The 19,304-nt window shown below is 34.8% G+C and overlaps 1 protein-coding gene across 1 annotated transcript in view; it reads right to left on the bottom strand.

Moving 5' to 3' along the window:
* The window catches only part of lrmp (lymphoid-restricted membrane protein), a 106,524-nt gene that overhangs the window by 45,605 nt on the left and 41,615 nt on the right, over window positions 1-19,304 (bottom strand). The window contains exons 10-20 of the mRNA XM_051930351.1: window positions 17,587-17,664; window positions 16,994-17,050; window positions 14,330-14,389; window positions 14,000-14,064; window positions 13,179-13,272; window positions 11,086-11,214; window positions 9,286-9,384; window positions 7,288-7,451; window positions 3,440-3,551; window positions 2,849-2,987; window positions 189-238 (exon numbers count right to left, since the gene is read on the bottom strand). Of these exons, the coding sequence (XP_051786311.1) occupies window positions 189-238; window positions 2,849-2,987; window positions 3,440-3,551; window positions 7,288-7,451; window positions 9,286-9,384; window positions 11,086-11,214; window positions 13,179-13,272; window positions 14,000-14,064; window positions 14,330-14,389; window positions 16,994-17,050; window positions 17,587-17,664 (1,047 nt within the window). The remainder of the gene's footprint in view (window positions 1-188; window positions 239-2,848; window positions 2,988-3,439; window positions 3,552-7,287; window positions 7,452-9,285; window positions 9,385-11,085; window positions 11,215-13,178; window positions 13,273-13,999; window positions 14,065-14,329; window positions 14,390-16,993; window positions 17,051-17,586; window positions 17,665-19,304) is intronic.

Consider the following 19,304-nt stretch of genomic DNA (forward strand, 5'->3'; position numbering starts at 1 on the left):
TTTAAAAAGATGGAATGTTTCCTGCTAAGCTTAATTACTTCCATAGTGACTTAACTTGGTAATCAAACTATCATATAAAGTTTTTCTTGTATACATTTTCAATTTATATTATGATATATTAAATTAATACGCAAGTATGTGAAATATTAAACATACATGGGGGGGGGGGAAACTCTATATCTTCCTACCTGGCAGATGTGTCCAGATAACAAAGCCTCTTCAGATGAACAAGCAGGGTCTAAAAGAGAATTGAAACAAAACCTCTGTTTGTTTAGAATGTCAGGAAAAGAAAATGCTCACCTGTATTTGCTTAAGTATGATATTCAAATTGAGCACTAGAAAACTACATATTGTAACTACAAAAAACACCCACACAGACAGTATTAAAGAGCTCCAGATAAGAAGCATTGGGATATTATAAAGTTAGGATTACAGACCACAAAGTAATAAGCACTGGGTTTTACCTTTGAATAACAACAAATAGATTCTGGAAAATGGCACTATATTCACGTTGTATTTTAAAAGAGATGTATTCTCATTTTCTGAATATCAAAACGTATGTACAATTAAACCTAACAATATTTTTAAAAATATATCCTGCCTCCCTAATATGGTTGTCATGACCCACTAGTTAGCATAAATGCACATTTGAAAATATCATCTCATGTCTCTCATCATGTTACAGAAGTCAAACATACACTTTTAATATATAGTTAAGATGTGTGTATTTAAACATACAAAATATCTGGTTTAAATAAAAAAAAATAAAACTCTCAAAAATGATTGAGTAATAGATGGGTTCTCCGATAGCCTAATCCTTCTCTCTGATTAACAGACTGCTAAACTAATGCCTTTTGTAATTCTATCATTTCAAAAACAGTCAGCAAAGAATTGACATAAAACTATGTGAACAAGATTAATGGTTTACAGCTGAAGAACTTGGGCATTGTTAGAATTTTAGGCCACTGGAAAGATTTATTGCCCAGGTGTTTGAGGTAAACCATGACCACTCAAAATATCCTAAACTTAAGAAGCCTGTATACTACAAAAATTTACCTAATGAAAATCAGCTTTGGAATAGTAATACCTTTTATTGGATACACCTCTATGAACACATGCAGAATTCTGAATGGGCTAAAAAAAGACAATCTCCACAACTGTTGTAGTGGAACCATGAATGAGCACCTAACTATTTGATAGTTATATCTATAAACTTTAAACATACATTTTACTGCACAAGTCAAAAAATGCATGGACTTTCCAGTACAGACATTTTTCATCTATTATGCTGTCTGAACCAAAAAACAAGGACTAGATTTGGACAATATCAAGAGAAGCACAACTCCTTAAACTTAAAGTCCCTAAGCTTATTATACATTTTATTTTAGATGCTATTTTCAGAATGAAAGGCTAAGTCAGAGAGTAGTAATATGAACAAAGGTGACATTTTAATGCACATGATCTGCAATGTCACTTTTGTTCCATTTTAAGATATTTTTACAGATCCACTAAAACCTATTACTTTTTGCCCTTTATTTTGGATAAATGAGGGGAAAAAGTGGAATGTGTTATATGAAATCAAAATATTTTGGGAAAATATACTACATGTATACACAGACTATTTTGCTATTTAAAATGTACTGAAAGATTATTATACAAAATAAAGTTAAAAAGAGCAAAGGGCAGCTGAAGAGAATATGTTCAAACCTCTTTATGTGCTGGAGTAGAGAACAAGGATAAGAAACTGAACTGTACTTTTAAAATAGGTTATGCGAATGCAAAATATTTACAACATACTTTTACTTACAGAAAGCAATCCAAAATCATATTGTACAGTCCTAATAAAATGTTGCAGGCTAAAAATATAGCCTCCTACATGCTAAAAGATGTGTTAACAAAAACAAAAAAAAAAATTGTACAAAAAAGGTACAGTATACCAGTAATTAGACATGATAAACACTGAAAGCAGCTTCCAGAAATATCACTAACAGTTCAAATCAATTTTTTAAAGGAATGCTCACTCACTGTGGTCCACAAATTTGACCTAGTTATGCAGTTACTTTAACAGCTCATGTTGACAATTAACAGATCATATACAGTTTATTAGAAATAAGCATTTTTTTGAAAAAATAATTAAATCTTAATATATGTAATACCCTTTAGAAAGGAGAAAAAGCAGGCAACCAAAAGATAACTAAAAATATACAAAGTTTAGTAGCTATAGGCTTCATCTGTTTTGTTTGTTTTATTTTTTTTTTTTTTTTTTACAATATGCACATTAATATAAAATAGGACTGGCATACCACAAAGAGAAATAAAAAAAAATGGGTGTGCCATGAAAAATGAAAGACTATGAAGCCAAAATTAAAAAGCAGTAACTTTATTTAGCATGATCAATTTACTTCAAAAGGAGGGCTACTTCTAAATGACATGAGGAAACCTAGGAACATGCATTCTTTAATGTGTGGTTGCATTGTTTCCAGATAATATAGCTGATCAAAATGTAAAATTAGTACAACAAACAAGTGGTTGGGGGAAAAAAAAAAAAACAGAAAAAGCTTATACAGAAAAAAAAAAGAAAGAAAGTTCCTCATTTTCATGCAGTCACTTTTACATTGCTTTTTTGTACTTGCCTCTAAAGTGTGAAAACAGAAAACAAGGATTCAGATACGTACACCTAGTGACTAATAAAATAATTCTTTCATTTACATTTATTGTAAATCAGCATGAGTATTTGGTTTGTATTCTAAGCTATTTTTTAAATAAATGCATTTACTGGCCCCAGATGGTGATTAAGGTTTAGACAGTCTCCACTAATAAGAAACATAAATGCAGAAAGGCTACTTACTAAACTCGTCCTTGAAGTTATTTTGAAGTGCTTGACAACCAAGCAACAGGGGAGATTGATTATCCACAAGTCCTGGGCTGCTAGAAGTCAATCCCATTTGTTTACATCCTCTGGTCTCCTCTTCTGGTACATTTGGAAGCTGCACACATGACACAGACGCAGAATAATTCAGCAAACTGTAGCTATTATTGCCCATAAATGTTTTACCCAATCTGCTCTTAAACAATGCCAAAGCCTCAAAAAATCAAAAGTATCTTTTCTTCTGCAATTGTTACACTAGAGGTTTTAACTACGCTTTCAGAGAGGTTCCTTAAAAATATTCACCCATTTGTTTGACTAGATGCAGCAGCAACAAGCTGTCTAAATTCAGCGATAAAACCACCCACATTAAACTCCCACTCAGAAAACTTAACTTCCTCTGATATCTGTGGGTCTTTAAAACCACTCCACATCAAGAGTTACAATCTGCTTTTCTCTGTAATGTTTGGAGAGGAATTTGTTAGCATCAGCAAGGGGAAAAAAAACTGCATATTATATATACATATATATATAATCTGAAAGCAGGCTATTGCATGGCTAAGACTCCTCTACCATGAGATCTGCTGGCTCTGTTTGACTTGCAGCTTCTTTCATCTCACAATGGCTTCTCACAGAATATTCGGCTTCCTCTTGCAGGCGCTTCTGAGCCTCCAGTTCTCGTAGCCTGTAAATTGTGATAAAACCACAAGTTTAAATTTACAATTAAGAGAAAGTTGCCTATATGTTGGGTTTCTAACATTTGTCCTTTTCTGAAATCTGAACTGGAAAGAGAAGTTTAACTGGGTATGCTTACAACATTAAGGTTTTTTTTTTAAATAAATATATAGTTTCAACATTGGTGTTATTCTGCAAAGAACTGCGTAACACATCCATCCAATCACTTCTGTTTCTGGCTATATTTGTTTTACATGAAAGGCTGATTTTTCCATAGCATCTAGTGCAACAACAAGAGCAATTTATGTTTGACAGTTTTGTTTGTATCAAATTAAATATTCTGTAAACCCACAATAAAATAAAAATTTAAAATTTAGGATCAATCATTATTGGAACTAGAGGGTTATAGTTTCGCTACCCTCGACACGAATGTTGCCCTACAATATTTAAGATTTAGGAAACTTCTTTGCCATGCAATGGAGTGGTCCTTAGTCCATGGTTAATTCCTTCCTTGCTTCAGAGATTGGCACAAATGAATTTAATGGATGGATAACACATGTAGCATTATTACTACATAGTGCATTTTTAGATTTTTATTAAATGTAAGGCTGAATTTGTAACTTGCTTCTGTGGTGCTGTATGATAGGTGTATCTTTAGAAGAAGAAGAAAATTCGTTTTGTCAGAGCAGCTACGTTTTAGATTGCTATAAACAGAAACCTTCAAAATGAGTGTGCAATATGACAAGTACATATGAGCATCCCATAAAACAGAAAACAGGTTCAACAGACAAAAGTGAATTACTACTTGGAGCCCTCCTATTCCATTCAAATCAGTGGGATGGATGTGGTATGTTGTTCCCAATAAAGTGATGCAATGATATAATAATAAAATTATAATAGAATACAAAAATCACCACACCAAGAGGAAGGCACTTTAGTCTATTCTTTTTGTATGCAAGTACACAAAACCAACAGAAAACTGGTGGGCACTCATTACTGGGCTCACTCGTAACAACTGGTTATTCTCTATATCTTATTCAACCATTCAGTTCAATGAGGAGAAGTGAAATAATTGTTTTAATGCTGGGGTTGGGTAAATTGTAAACATTTGCATTTTACTTATAACCATCAGTGCTCTTTGCCGAGAAGTTACATAATGAGACAGTTAATGATTATTTGCTGATATATCACAGACATATGCAAATCCTACTCAGGATGTCTGCATGCTCCAGCAGAGAGGAAATGCACACATGTAAAATCTTAACTTATAATTGTAGAAAATGGCACAACAGTATCAAACATTGTTTAGAAATAAGACATTAACTTGAAATCATGCACAACCTGCAGGAGAGCTTATACAGTATATTAGACATAACTTAACAAGCATACAACAAACATCAATAGTGTTCATGAATTTAGCAGAACTACCGCACTGCAGCTAGTAATAAAACAAATCATCCATCCATCCATTATACAACCTGCTATATCCTAACTAAAGGGTAACGGGGGTCTGCTGGAGCTAATCTCAGCCAACACAGGGCAGGGTGCCAGCCCACTGCAGAGCACACACACTAGGGACAATTTGGAATCACCAATGCACCTAACCTGCATGTCTTTGGACTGTGGAAGGAAACTGGAGTACCCGGAGGAAACCCACGCAGACATGGGGACAAGCGAACCCGGGCCTCCTAACTGCGAGGCAGCAGCGCTACCCACTGTGCCACCCTAAAACAAATCAATTGTTTGTAAAAGTACCTTTCCATAGTAAACACCATTCCATGGGGCTGTACCTATACAGAAGGTCTGCAGTACATAGTTCTTTACATATATGTAAAACTTTTGAAACATAGGTGGGTATCAAACTGGAAAATTGTAGGTTCAAAACCAGAACAGACACACCATGTTACCTAGAAGACCAGATTCAGAAATAGCACCAGCAGAATGAGTTATTCAGAAAGTATAAACCTAATTCTAAACACACTATTTTAAAATACTGTACCAGTCTTTCATAGGTTTCACACAAACTTAAGACATCAATTCTGATAATCATTATTGAATGTGCCAGACAAAAATGCATCCAATACACAAAGTCTCATAGGCACAAGTTTAAAGTATCTGGTAGGGCACACAAATTATAAACTAGTGGACTGCTTCAGAAAATGCAAACTAAATTTTACTTTCGCCATGACTTTGATGAAAGAGCCAGGTAATTATACAAATTAAAATTTACCAAGCATAAAGCTAAGAAAAATTAAGTGCATATACTGAGCACAGCAAAAATGGAATCTAAATATACAGTAGTGCAAACTGGACTACTCAGAAATGGAAACATGAATGGCATAACTATCAGAAAACACCTGCAAATCTATTTAAAACTGAAGGTTAAATGCAGTCTTCCTCACATGGTTGACCATGCATTACAGTATGAATTTAACTGACATAAATGGTGAAAAACTGTGCAAATGTTAGTAGTTGCAAAAAGTAAAACATATTTTGGGGTAAATAAGTCACCACTGAGGCTGAATGAGAACCTAGTTTTGAAAAATGGTTGATTAGGTATATAGGTAGGTATACTGTATATACAGTACATATATGTAAAAGTCCCAGAAAAACATCTCAACTAGTGGGGAAAAAAAAACAACCAGTAACTAGCTCAGACAGGGGCCATTCTTGAGGGGTGTAAACCATTATGAAGAAAACACTGAAGTTAAGAAATGTGAATCTGGACTAAATGTGTTTCTATTAAAAGACGGTAACTCAGAGAAAAGCCAAGCAGAATGACACCTTTTATTGGCTAACTAAAAAGATTACAATATGCAAGCTTTCGAGGCAACTCAGGCCCCTTCTTCAGGCAAGATGTAATCCTTGATGTAATCCCCTGAAGGGGCCCGAGTTGCCTCGAAAGCTTGCATATTGTAATCTTTTTAGTTAGCCAATAAAAGGTGTCATTTTGCTTGGCTTTTCTCTACATTCATAATGGCTAACACGGTACAACACCCTAGTACTTAAGATGGTAACTCCAAAGAGTCTGGATGGTAGAATCCTAAAGAAAAAAAAATAGCAAGGAACCCCTCCCTCATATCAGGTGTAAAGTAGAAAGGGGATTCGAGTCAGTTCTATATTATCCACACCATAGGCAGCAGCATCAGGGACAGCAGTCTCAGTGACCCAAAAGAGGGAAGGAAATTAACAGAGTGGGGGAGAAGAGAAAGTAGACCAACTGGCCCTGCTACAAACCTGGTGCAAAATACTTGTGAACAACTGAAGAAATAGTGCGCACAGCTGTGCTTTATAACTTCTTCCTCAATTTATTGTGGTGTAAAATGAATACAAATCCTATTTTAAATTATGGCCATGAGGGAGCACAAATGGGTAACTTAACTGTTAATATATGCACAAAATATAGAACACCTCTGAAATACAAGTAGCATAGTCCTTTCAGACAGGACCTCAACATTCTAGACAGCGCTACACCGCTGAAATTGCTAATTACGATTTAAAACAATGAAATTAAGACAAATAATGTCATACTTGTTTCTACTTTAACTTATTGAACACAATCTAATAATAATAAAGTGGGATAAGATTTCAAGTAATTCCATGGTTTAGATAGCTATAGGACTCAGAATGTTGTCTCTCTATGAAAACAGCTTTTGCACCAAAACAGATATACCTTTCAGAGATTTCATTCTACCATTTCTTCTTACCAAAGTCTAAATAACAGTGGAAAGCTTTAAAAATCTAACCTAGAAGACAGATCTTTCTTCAAAGTGGCAATTTCTGCTCTAGACCCTTGTATGCTGCTTCCCATTTTAAGCAATTCCTTTTCAAGCGAGGATTTGTGTTGTTCCAGCTGTTGAAGATTTTGGATCCAAGTGTCTCTTTTCTCTTCCATTTCTCTTGTTAGAGCCTATATACATAAATTCATAAAATGTTTCACTGTAAATAAACATTGTCGCATTAAATATGGTCTCACTGTGACCATCTTTATACTCCAAATATCTTTACTGAATCATTCCTAATGAATGAATTCCAAATTAAAATAGAACTTAATCATTAAATAACCAAGAGCTGAATATATTGAAGTTTTTATAAAAAAAAGACCTATTTAAGTTGTTTTAAGTCATGTTTACCCAAGAATACATGCAATTTGTCTTCTCGGTTGGATATACAAAAATAGGTTGAAACTTCACAAAATTCAGAAATGCTTATATCATTTCTTGACAGCTACTTCAAACAATTAGCCCTTTTCACAAAATTTAGAAGTGAAGGATTGATGGGTACAGTGAGGGAAATAAGTATTTTATCCCCTGCTGAATTTGTAAGTTTGCTCACTTACAAAGAAGTGAACAGTCTAATTTTTATGGTAGTTTCATTTTAATGAAGAGAGATAGAGTATCAACCAAAAATCTGGAAAAAACACATTACATAAAAAAGTTCATTTTCATGTCATTGAGTGAAATAAGTATTTGATCCCCTATAACCCAGCCAGAAGTCTGGCTCCAAAAGATTACAATCAAATCAATCAATTACAGATACTTCTGATCTCAACTCGTTATGTATATAAAGCACACCTGTCCATACAATCAATTTCTTCCATTCCAACCTCTCCACCACCATGGGCAAGACCAAAGAGCTGTCAAAGGATGTCAGGGACAAGATTGTAGACCTGCACAAGGCTGAAATGGGCTACAAGACCATCAGCAAAAGCTTGGTGAGTAGGTGACAACTGCTGGTGCGATTAATCGGAAATGGAAGAAATATAAAATGACCATCAATTACCCTTGGTCTGGAGCTCCATGCAAGATCTTACCTTTCTCATGATCATTCTCACCCCTTGAGGCGAGGGATCAGCCCAAACCTACATGGGAAGAGCTTGTTAATGATCTGATGGCAGTTGGGACCACAGTCACCAAGACCACTACTGGTAACACACTATGCCGTAATGGATTGAAATCTTGCAGCACCTGCAAGGTCCCCCTGTGGGACATATCAGTAGAACACCAACGTTGAATTTCGGCACAGCAACAATCTTAACATGCAGCACAAACTGTATGTAGTCAACAGATCAGATAAACAAAAATGTTGGGGATGGAAGAAATCTTGGGAAAGGCAAGTGAGAAAAAGACACCATTTCACATAGGCTGGGCATTCGATGGTTGTCAGAAAATCGAGGTAAATGTAATACAGTACACAAAGAACACAAGTAACCCTCTTCAGAAAAAAAACACAAATACAGTGAAAAACAATTTTATTGTCTAGGAGTGTTAAAAATGAAATATTAATGTTCTAATTTAATGGACTGCATTTGTGCTTTAATGCATAAATCAGAACATGTCAACAATAGCCTTAGAGGCACACTTAAAAAATGTATTATTCATTTGTTTAATATACTTAATTTATTAGTATTTAAATACAGTGAACTGTATGTTTAGGACAGACTTTCAAGGACAGACTTTTCAAATTAAAAAAAATCTGTAAATAAGGACAAATTACACAAGAAACATTTACCACCATTGTACTCAAAATGAACACAGAAAAACATAAGATGTAATATGTACATACTGTATTTCACTAAGATATATTTTCTCACAACTGCACTTGGCCATTTTTAGAATTTGCAGTTGCAAAACCTGAACAAATAAGGGAACTCCTTTCTGATGAATCATACTGATATGCAATGAATGTGAACCACATGAAAGACACCTTTGAAAATAAGCATCCACCCCATTATGAAATCTTACCTCAAGTGTCTTCTTTTGTACTTCATTTCCTATTTGTGTTTCAGTTAGGTGTTTGAAATATGTTGCCACCACACCAGCATCTTGAGAAAAGTCACTGGTCTTGAGGGAAAATGACATATCAATAAGTGCAGGGGAAAAAATATATATAACAAGCATGCCTAAGAAATCCAATTAAATACAGTATACCAATAGTTATATACACTCTGCTTTAAAATTGTAATTACCGTTCTTTCCACATATTCAACTTTTTATTGAAGAGTGTCAAGCTACATTAAAGTTCTCTCTTTGCAGTAACATTTCTTATTGTAAAAATATTATGCACAGGCCAGCTGTTTAATGCATACCATATGGAAGACTACAAATATGGTGATGTAAAATCATATTTAATAAATCTTATTTGCACATATTTGGCAGTTTGAAAAACACCTAGATACAGTGAGGTGTAAAGTGACCTCATAAAAGATAAAATTTTGCAAAGTGCTACAGTGACTATAAAAAGTATTAAGTACTTTCAATACCTCCTTGGAGGTTTTCATATTTAATTATTATATAACATGGACTCAAAGTATTTAATTCAGCTTTTATGACACTGAGCGAGCAACAGGAAATGACTCTTCCAATTCCAATGTGAAAACAAATCTTGCAAAGTAGTCTAAATTAATAAGAAATGTAAAACACAAAATAACAAAAGGCTGAATATATGTGATCAAGATAGTATTTAGTAGGTGCACCTTTGGGAGCCATGACAGCCTCATGAGAGTTTATTACATCATAGCCTTAAAATCCAGCTCTTTAGATGGTATAACCAAATAATGAGTCAGCCCTGAATTTGAATAATCTTTCCTTTAGGAAAGTTATTTTTCCAATGAAAAGCATAAAAGTGATGCTGCCAATGACACTATGATCATCATTTATTCTTAAAGCTTTTTCTTTGAAGTTTCACATATACATCAATGATATCCAGCTATTTAAAAAAAAAAAAAAGTTAAGTAGCTGACAATTCCAGTAATTAAAATCCTAAGATATTTTAGTAGACCCAGGGACCAAGGTTTCTGCAGTATGCCCCTCTAAATAAAGACTTTATTATGTCAATATCTAAAGTTGCCTCCACTGCAAATCTTGTGTTGAAAAAGAGAGTTTCTCTTACACATACCTTGGCTTTTATTGCTGCCCATTGTGTTTGGCTCTTACAGTGATAGTAGAAATAAACCTAATCTTAGAAAGTTAATGCTTAAAGTTAAATTCATACAGTGTTTGCTTGACTTCTATAGAAGAATAGCTATTTGAATATGGTATAGTCTTTAACCCACTGTAAGTTAATGTGAGACAGAACTTTCTTGCTATATCTACAGTACAATGTGTTACTTGAGTCAGTTGTTTAGAATGTTTAAAAAAGGTTAAACTGTAAGCAAACTTAAAAAATTAAACAAGATATAAAAGCTTTAAACAGAACTTTTCTTTCCTTTGCCATACCAATTTCTCTATTTTTGTGTGAACTGTTTTACTTTGTTTTAAAAACTTTAGTAAAAATTCAAAGATATTTTGTCTGTGGAATCATTTCAACACATCAAGCTTTTGCCAGAATCTCATGAAGCATACTGAAGCTGAAGAACTTTGGTAATTTTGGGTAAATGCAGCTACAATCATTTTTGTTCTGAAATTCTCACATTCTGGCTAAGGTACTTTGGCTTTGCAAATATCTTTTTTCTCTCACTGTGTTAGTACGCTCAGCTGTTCACAGCACATGTTAAACATAACATTAAATTAAGAATAAGCTGCCTTCATTTTTCCATTCCTCACCAATTTTTGGATGATGTTCTTAAATTCAGCACACATTTGGTCCGGTTCAGGACTTTGTAAAAACATAAAAATATCTCGGTCCAAAGTTTCATCCAAAGAAGATATTGATGTTCTCTCTTTTCCATAAGGCTGCAAACAAAAACCAAGGTCAAAAGAAAACAAATAAAACTGAAGACTTTCATCCAAACAGTAAACATTGTTATGCTATAAGTCACTTTACTGGACCGCTAATATTCACAATATTTCATGTAGAGATCAAACAACAGTGTACATGAACAAGCAGGCATCACATAATCTCAGTTATAGATAGTAGACTGAAAGTTATAAACACATCTAAGTGATGAAAAGCTTGGAATCAAATGAACGCAAAATGAGTGTTACTTGATTGTTATGATTAGTATTAGGGGTTAAAGAAATAAATAGGAATGCTCAGGAAAACATTCACTTAGATAAAAGGATATTGCAAAAAAACAGCAAAGAATGGTTCTCTTCCTACACTATTGTAGCACAGAAAGAAAAAAATTTGGTACTGAACACACAGGATATATTCAGAAGCTGCACATGTATTACCCATATACTGTACTTGAGAAGCTAAAAGTGAGCGAGTTTGACAATGAGTTTCACATCATTTACACTGTTGAGTTCTCATAAACTTTCAGAAAGAAATGATTCAACATGATTACTTGAATTGTGTTTTAAATAAGTCTGGACTGTTATACCGTGTTAAGTAAAGTCCTTTAAGGCATAATTGTGAAACTGAAAAATCATGTGACAATACTGACCTTATGAACAGGTAAAAATGTAAACGGTTCACAAACACACACATTGTTGGACATCAAGATCAGCTTATTTGGACAATTTGGCTTGAAGAGGTGGGAGAAAATTCAATGCCATTAAAATGAATGTAGTGATGCAATGCTGAAAGTTTTTTTTTTTTTTTTTTTTTTTTTTTTTTAAGAAGAGACAACTGTACATAAATACTTTTCCTCTAAAAGTAAATTAGCAATCTAATGTGAATGATTTGAAAGACATTTGAAGTTGTTGAAAAGTTACTAAAATCCTGTGTAAATCATTTTCATAAACATTTTTAGGGAATATAAATTTATCTTAATATAAAGTTTAGTTCTAACTGATAATTATATATAAAAACAGAATATAATTAAGGTCAGCAGGCTAATTGCTAAAACAGTTTTGGTTTATTTTCATGTTACCTATTCTACACAAATTCATATGGACAAACTAATAGGAAAAACTACACACAAAACTGCATAACCAATGAGCATTTCAGTGTTAACAGCAAATATATTAACAGACTTGACAAAGTGAATGAGAATTTCTATTTCAGTGCAGCGCAAGCTTATTTCATTAACAACTGTGTCAAAACGAGAGCAGGCAGATGATGTAAAGGACAGGAAGATAAACAGTCAAAGGGCAGGATCAAGTCAAAACCACGAAATCAAAAAGAATCATCCAAAACCAAAATGCTAACCAAGCTTTGACTAGCTTGAAAACCGAAAATTTCCAAACCAAACCACCTGCTTTAAAATAAATCCATAATCTTGGACAATCTGGAAGCACAATATGCCATCCTTTACTGTATATTATCACAATGACAGTATCACATCATATACTTCTGATTATGCCAGCCTAGCAACCTGGTTTACAACTGTAAATAAAGGACCACAAATTTGTGATGGCCACAGCAAAAAGCAAGACATGAAGAAATAATTGTCAAATTGAAACAAACATTAAAATTGAATGACAGAAATTAATTCCACATTAAACAAAAACCCAAGCAGAAATACCTAAAAACAAAAGTAATAAAAAGGGTGCAAAATTAAATACAAATGGAACACAATCATGAGCGCTATAAAGTTTTCTTACAATTGCAAGATGCTTACCAAAGCATGGACCATGTTGCTGAGAAGGAATGAATCTACTAGAATGAAACATGTTCCTTGACTAGAACCAACTAGCATGAAAATAAAATATCTAAAGAGATAATTATCTTAGTAGAAATTAAACTCCAGTCTTTTTGACAAATTTACCAAAGTTAAAAGAAAAATGAGAATGTCACACTTAGTGTCATTTACCTCAGGTGACTGTTGGGCAAGTGTCAGCTCACTATGAAGGGATCCAGAAAGGGTGCGGTTAAGTACACAAACTCCAGAGATGCCCATTGTCCTCCTGTAGTTAACAAAATTAATAACTAGAATAAATCCTAATGTGGTAGGTATAATTGAAATTATTAGGATAAAACTGCCCAAATTTATAGTGAATGTTTTACTCACAGTTTTTGTACTTGTGGCTGCATCTCAACACCTAGCGTTTTATTCAAAGGATATAAACGAGTGCACTCCATCTTATTGAATAGTTTGGTGTGCAAATTGACCTACTGCAACCAATTTTTACCCACTAATAAAACATTTAACGTTACTGTCAATTACAGGGCACGCAATGACAGTATGGTTTGAAATAACTGAACATTTAAGTGCCTTTTAAACAAAACCAACTTGTTCTTGGCATGTTTAGGCCAAGATGAGGATGATTCTTTAGTCCATTTAAAATTCACATTATAGGAACTTTAAGAAAAAATGTTTGAGGGGGGCAGGGAATGTAGGATTGTAGTTTATGTTTAAAAATCACAGAAAAACAAATGAAAATGTTGTTACATAAATGTATAGTTGCTAAAAACACTGATACTTCGAATGTGGATCGGAAATTGTCAGGTCTTTGTTGTTCTAGGGCAGTCATTCACCTACACCAAACAGTTTAAAACTTAGGGTCCGACATCCGAAAGGAGATTTTTTTTTTTTTTTTTTTTTAACATGCAGTCTTGAAAAATTCTGCATGCATGTTTAAAAAAATGTTTTCTTGCACTTTCCTGGTTTGTGATGTCATTTATACTACTTACGTTGCAAGATCCTGCTGCACTAACTGGATGCGAGTCTCAAGTTTATTCTTTTCATTCCTCAGTAGCTGCCAAAAAAACACACCAATTAGAGCAAACTATGAAGCCAAATTTAACACACAAAACCTTATAGCCTAAAACAGGTTTGTACGACACTGCATAATGCATAGGGACACTCTTTTTGCCTCTTTGCGTTGAGCATTGTTAAATTAATCAGTATTTGGAATAAAGACAGCAAACTCTACAGACCAGAGCACATTTATAAAGAATAAAAAAAAGAAAAAGGCAAAGCTATGAGACAGAATATAAATATATATATTATATATAGCTTACTTCTATTAGTGAAGAATATTCAGAAATTGTACCATGAAGTTCTTCAATGTGGGTATTTTTCTGGAAAAGACAGAGGTCACTAAAAATGTGGCAACTATACATTAAATTAGAAATGAAAAATGAAGTAAAAGGACACTGTACTAGCCTTTTAAAATTATATTACTGTATATATTTTTTTTTAAACATACACACTTATATAATATATATATAATAAAAATTAAATATAGTACTATATTTGCACGAAAGGGGAAATTTAGCTAAAATGAAATAACACAATGCACATATTTAATATAATTACATATTATATAGTAATCTGAATTTTACACATAACTACTCCACCAAAAATACATACTAAATTCATTCACCAATTAATGACGAACTGTTCCTGCATGAAAGAAGACATCTCTTCCTTACTGTACACCCTCCACTCCCCCAAGCAACAGAAAGTCTCCAGGGGCCTCATGTATAAACTGTGCGTACACACAAAAATGTTGTGTACGCCCGTTTCCATGCTCACATCGCGATGTATAAAAACTAAACTTGGCGTAAAGCCATGCACATCTTCACAGCAGCTCAATCCTTGCTGTACACAAGTTCTCTGCTCTGTTTTACAAACTGGCAGCACCCGGCATCAAAGCAGTACTTTTGTTCCTGTGTGGTTTCCCTTTCTTTTTTAGATCCACATCCCATACGTGGTTTTATCAAATACAAAGTAAACAGTAGTTTCAGTATTTCACAATTAAGGGCCAGAAGAGATTTAGTTACAAGAACTAGACGGACAATTTCCCATTAATACTTCTGCAGAGACAATCTGTAAAAAGCTCTTTATGTGGGAGTTGCAATCTAGCTGGGAGTACTTAATCATCACAGTCTAACACCAAGCTTCAGGGAGATCAATCAGTGCAGTTATAAAACATAAGCAATTGTGAATCAAGTTCACCTGCTCTGGTACAAATTAAAGTTACAACAGGTGCACTGGAGATGCAACAATAAGACAACCCCCCAAAAAGGGAATGGTTTGGCTACTGACAATTTCTTTTTCTTCATCATTCCCGACTAATTCTACTCTAGTCTTGCATTTTGCTAGTGTCCTTATTACTATTAGTAGCATGAGACAGTACCTGCAGCCAATTTAGGTTTCATGAGGTAGTCCAGCTCATCCAGGACGGTGCATCCATACGTGCAGTCACAATGTTTGCTGCGTCTCCCAGCAGTCTCAAAAGCATGGAGGAGATATCAGGAAATGGTCCATTACACAAGGAAAGTTGGACAAGGCCATAGAGTGCATCAACAAAGCAGCAGGACTGGTATCTGCTCATTTGTGTGAGAAGGAACAGGAGGAACACTGCCATAGCCCTACAAATGACCTCCAGATGGCTACTGGCATGCATGCTTCTGACAAAAAGTCAGAAAGACTCCATGAGGGCCCAACATTCTCTTGTGGGATCTGTGCTCAGAGGCCATCACTGTGAAAGTTCACCTGAGAATACCACAATTGCCAGATTCGCAATTGGCAACCTGTTCTCTTCAAAGATGAGAGCAGGTTCATACTAAGTACGTGTGGCAAAATATAAGAGACTCTGGAGACGCCCAAGGGAAAACTATGCTGGCTGCAACATCATCCAGCATGACTGGCCTGGCAATAGATCAGTGATGGTCTGGGGATGCATATCCTTGAAGGGTTGCAAAGACTTCCACATGCTAAGCAACAGTACCCTGACTGCTGTTAGGTACTGGGATGAAATCCACAGAGCCACTGCTAGACCTTTTGCTGTTACAGTGGGCCCTGGGTTCCTCCTGGTGCAGAACACCACCTTGCCTCCTGTAGCTAGAGTATGTAGACAGTTCTTTGATGAAGGCGGCATTGATGTCATTGACTGGTCCACACATTCACCAGACCCGAAACCAAATGAGAACCTCTGGGACATTATGTATTGGGAGGAGATCCCCCAGACACCACCCGTCGTCTCATCAAGAGCATGCCCAGACTTTGACGGGAATGCATACAGGCATATGGGGGCCATATGTACTACTGAGTTACAGTATGAGTTGCTGTGATGAAATTCACACAAGTTGGATCAGCCTGTGATTTCAATTTTTGACTTTGATTTGTGGTGTGATGTTGAATCCAACCCTCAGTGGGTTGTTGATTTTGGTGTCCATTGACCGTTGTTACATCATTCTGTTCTCAACAAATTACACAGCATTACTCAGTAAAGATTTTCTATTTGAATATTTTGTTCATCGAGATATAATGTGCAATTGCATTAATGCTTTCGCATCCTCATCTATTTTATACACCAGTGCTTTGCTGCATTTAAAGTCAATAAACAGTATTTTGCTCTTACTAATGTTTAGTTGTAGACAAATCTTCTTGGACCAAGAAAAAAAAAAGTCCTTCACCCGACTCCTATACTTTATCTCACCGCCCCGCCTGTCAGTACACCTCATTAATTTCAGAATCAGAGAATTATATATATGGTATGTTTATAATCCAAGATGTACAGAAAAGGTAATAGACAGGAGTACTGTATGTCATTCTAATTATATGAGATCTTTCGAGTTTTATATAGTCCAGTATGTTAAAGGTGGGTTCTTAAGTTCCTAATTTTAAACTTTAGTTCCACATCTCCTAGATTATACAGTTTGCTAGTTGGCACTTACATTACGCAGTAGGACATTCTTTTCACTAAGAACACTTTCCAAGGAATGAATTTGCACCTGTAATTCAGAATACACAAACCAAAAAACAAAAATTATGGCATATAAAAGTACTGTATAAATTAAAGGCTCAAAGAAAGAAGTGTTTTTGTAAATGCATGTTGACTGCATTGAAACAATAAAAATTTAAACATGGTGTTAAATCATATTAACCAAAGAAAAAAAGGCTTTAAAAAAATAAATAAATAAATAAATAAATCTTTGCAGCCCATCCCCTACATTTAATCTTGAATTCATGGATAAACCTTAAATACTAGTTAGAAAACAAACAGTTGAAGGTTGGCATACCTGCTACACATATAGTGTACTCTTTTACTGCATGAAAATTACATATTTTAACCATCCAACCTTCACTGTGAACATTAAATGGTAGGCCTGTCTACTTGCAAGACTATAATTTGCAACTTGAAATTCTCAGGATTATTTCTTTTTTACATGGCCACTGATATTAGATTAATTAATAAAAATAAACACTAAGCAATGAGAATACTTTGGGAAATTGAAATTTTGCCCCTGTAGTATATTGTTAAATGTACCTGAAGATCAGCATTGATGTTGCACAAATCATTCAGTTTCTTTTGCAGGCTATTGATATTCTCTGTATTCCTTAAATTCTGTTAGAACAGGAAAATGAAAACATGAATGATCAGAAAACAAACAATTACACTTGCATATTTAAAAAGAAAAAGGCCTCTGAAGCTTATTTCTAAGTTAGACTAGTTTCAAAATCTCAAATTGTGACACCGGTAAGCATTGGAGGATTAAAGTTGACAAACGGATTTTCTTTAACAAATGGGTATGGTGAATTTATTTACTCAATTTGTCAAAGGTCTGTACTGTCTACAGTATGTTGCCCATAGCATCCTGAAAAAGAACACATCCAAAAGTGGACAAGAAGAGGTATTGACATCCTAATATTACAAAATCAAACATGTCTTTAATAAGACACAATGTTTTGCATTTTTTTTGAGATAGTACATCTATTGAGAGTTTGTGAAGCTGTGTTTTGGTGTTTATTGCAAAAACTGTATTTGAAGTATAAGCGGTCACTGCAGTTCATGTGATGGATCCCATCTGCTCACTAAAAAAAAAAAAAAGGTCTCATCCGGTACGGGAGATGGACATCTGAGGTGGAACTCCGCTAGCAGCGGTGTTATTTTTTTGATTTTGTTTTTTTATAAATTACGAGGTATCCTGCATTTACTCAGCCCATGGGGTTCATTTATAGTTTATAGAAGCATATGTAAATATGAGTTTGACTACAAGAAACGGAAAAGACAGCTAAAGCTATATCCAGAGATTGACCTCGAACATAGGTGAAAACACAGATTTCCCGGGACTTGTTAACGTGCTTCATCATCCCCAGCCGAGGGCACAAGTGGGAGCGAATGTGAAAGCGATTTGGGCCTGGGTTGTTCGATGATTCCAGAAGGCACAGTGAAACTGAACTTGGCCTTACCTTCCGCGTTGTCATCTACCCCATGCAAGCCAACAACATCGGCTGCAGCTGGGTATGTAACTTCACCCGTGGAGTTCGGGGAAGACCGAAACGATCTGTGCAAGCTGAATGCAATGATCGCCGCAATTGCCACCGTTCAAGACATAAAAGAGCTCCAGGATAATATAAAGGACACAAATGATATAAGGAAAAAGGACATAAAAGATAAGGATATTAAACACCAGGAAACCCGTTTAAATAATTGTTTTGAGGCAGCCTTTAAAAGGTATGCTAGAAAAAATTGAGGAAAAATACAGGAAAATGCATTTAAATTTGAGAATAAGCTTGGAGCACTTGGTGCTCAGTTTGAAGACATTAGGCAAAAATTCACGAAATAGTGGAACTGCCATGTACCTCCGACAGAAAAAGCAACGGCTGCAAATTCTGAATATAAAGTGCTTAGAGACAGACTAGCTGCACTGGAAGGAAGGAATAATATCAGAATCGAAGGTCTCTCTGAAAATCGTGAAAGTCCAAATCCAATGAAATTCGTAGCTGAACTATTATCTAAAATAATTGGAGGATTTGAAATAAGACACCGAGACAGAAGCAGCTTACCGCATATGCGGATCAAATACCTCAAAGCCTAGGACTTATCGTGTGCTTTTAAAAATTAGTTTAAAACTACATACAATGTTACTTCTCAGACAGAAACAAAAGATTATATATTTGAAAATAACCGCATTCGCATTTTCCCCTGATTTCTCACCCTCAACTACTAAACGTGCCACATTTTACAGCATTAAACAGCGCTTA

This window comes from Erpetoichthys calabaricus, chromosome 1 (genome assembly GCF_900747795.2).
Source record: "Erpetoichthys calabaricus chromosome 1, fErpCal1.3, whole genome shotgun sequence".
NCBI lineage: Eukaryota > Metazoa > Chordata > Cladistia > Polypteriformes > Polypteridae > Erpetoichthys > Erpetoichthys calabaricus.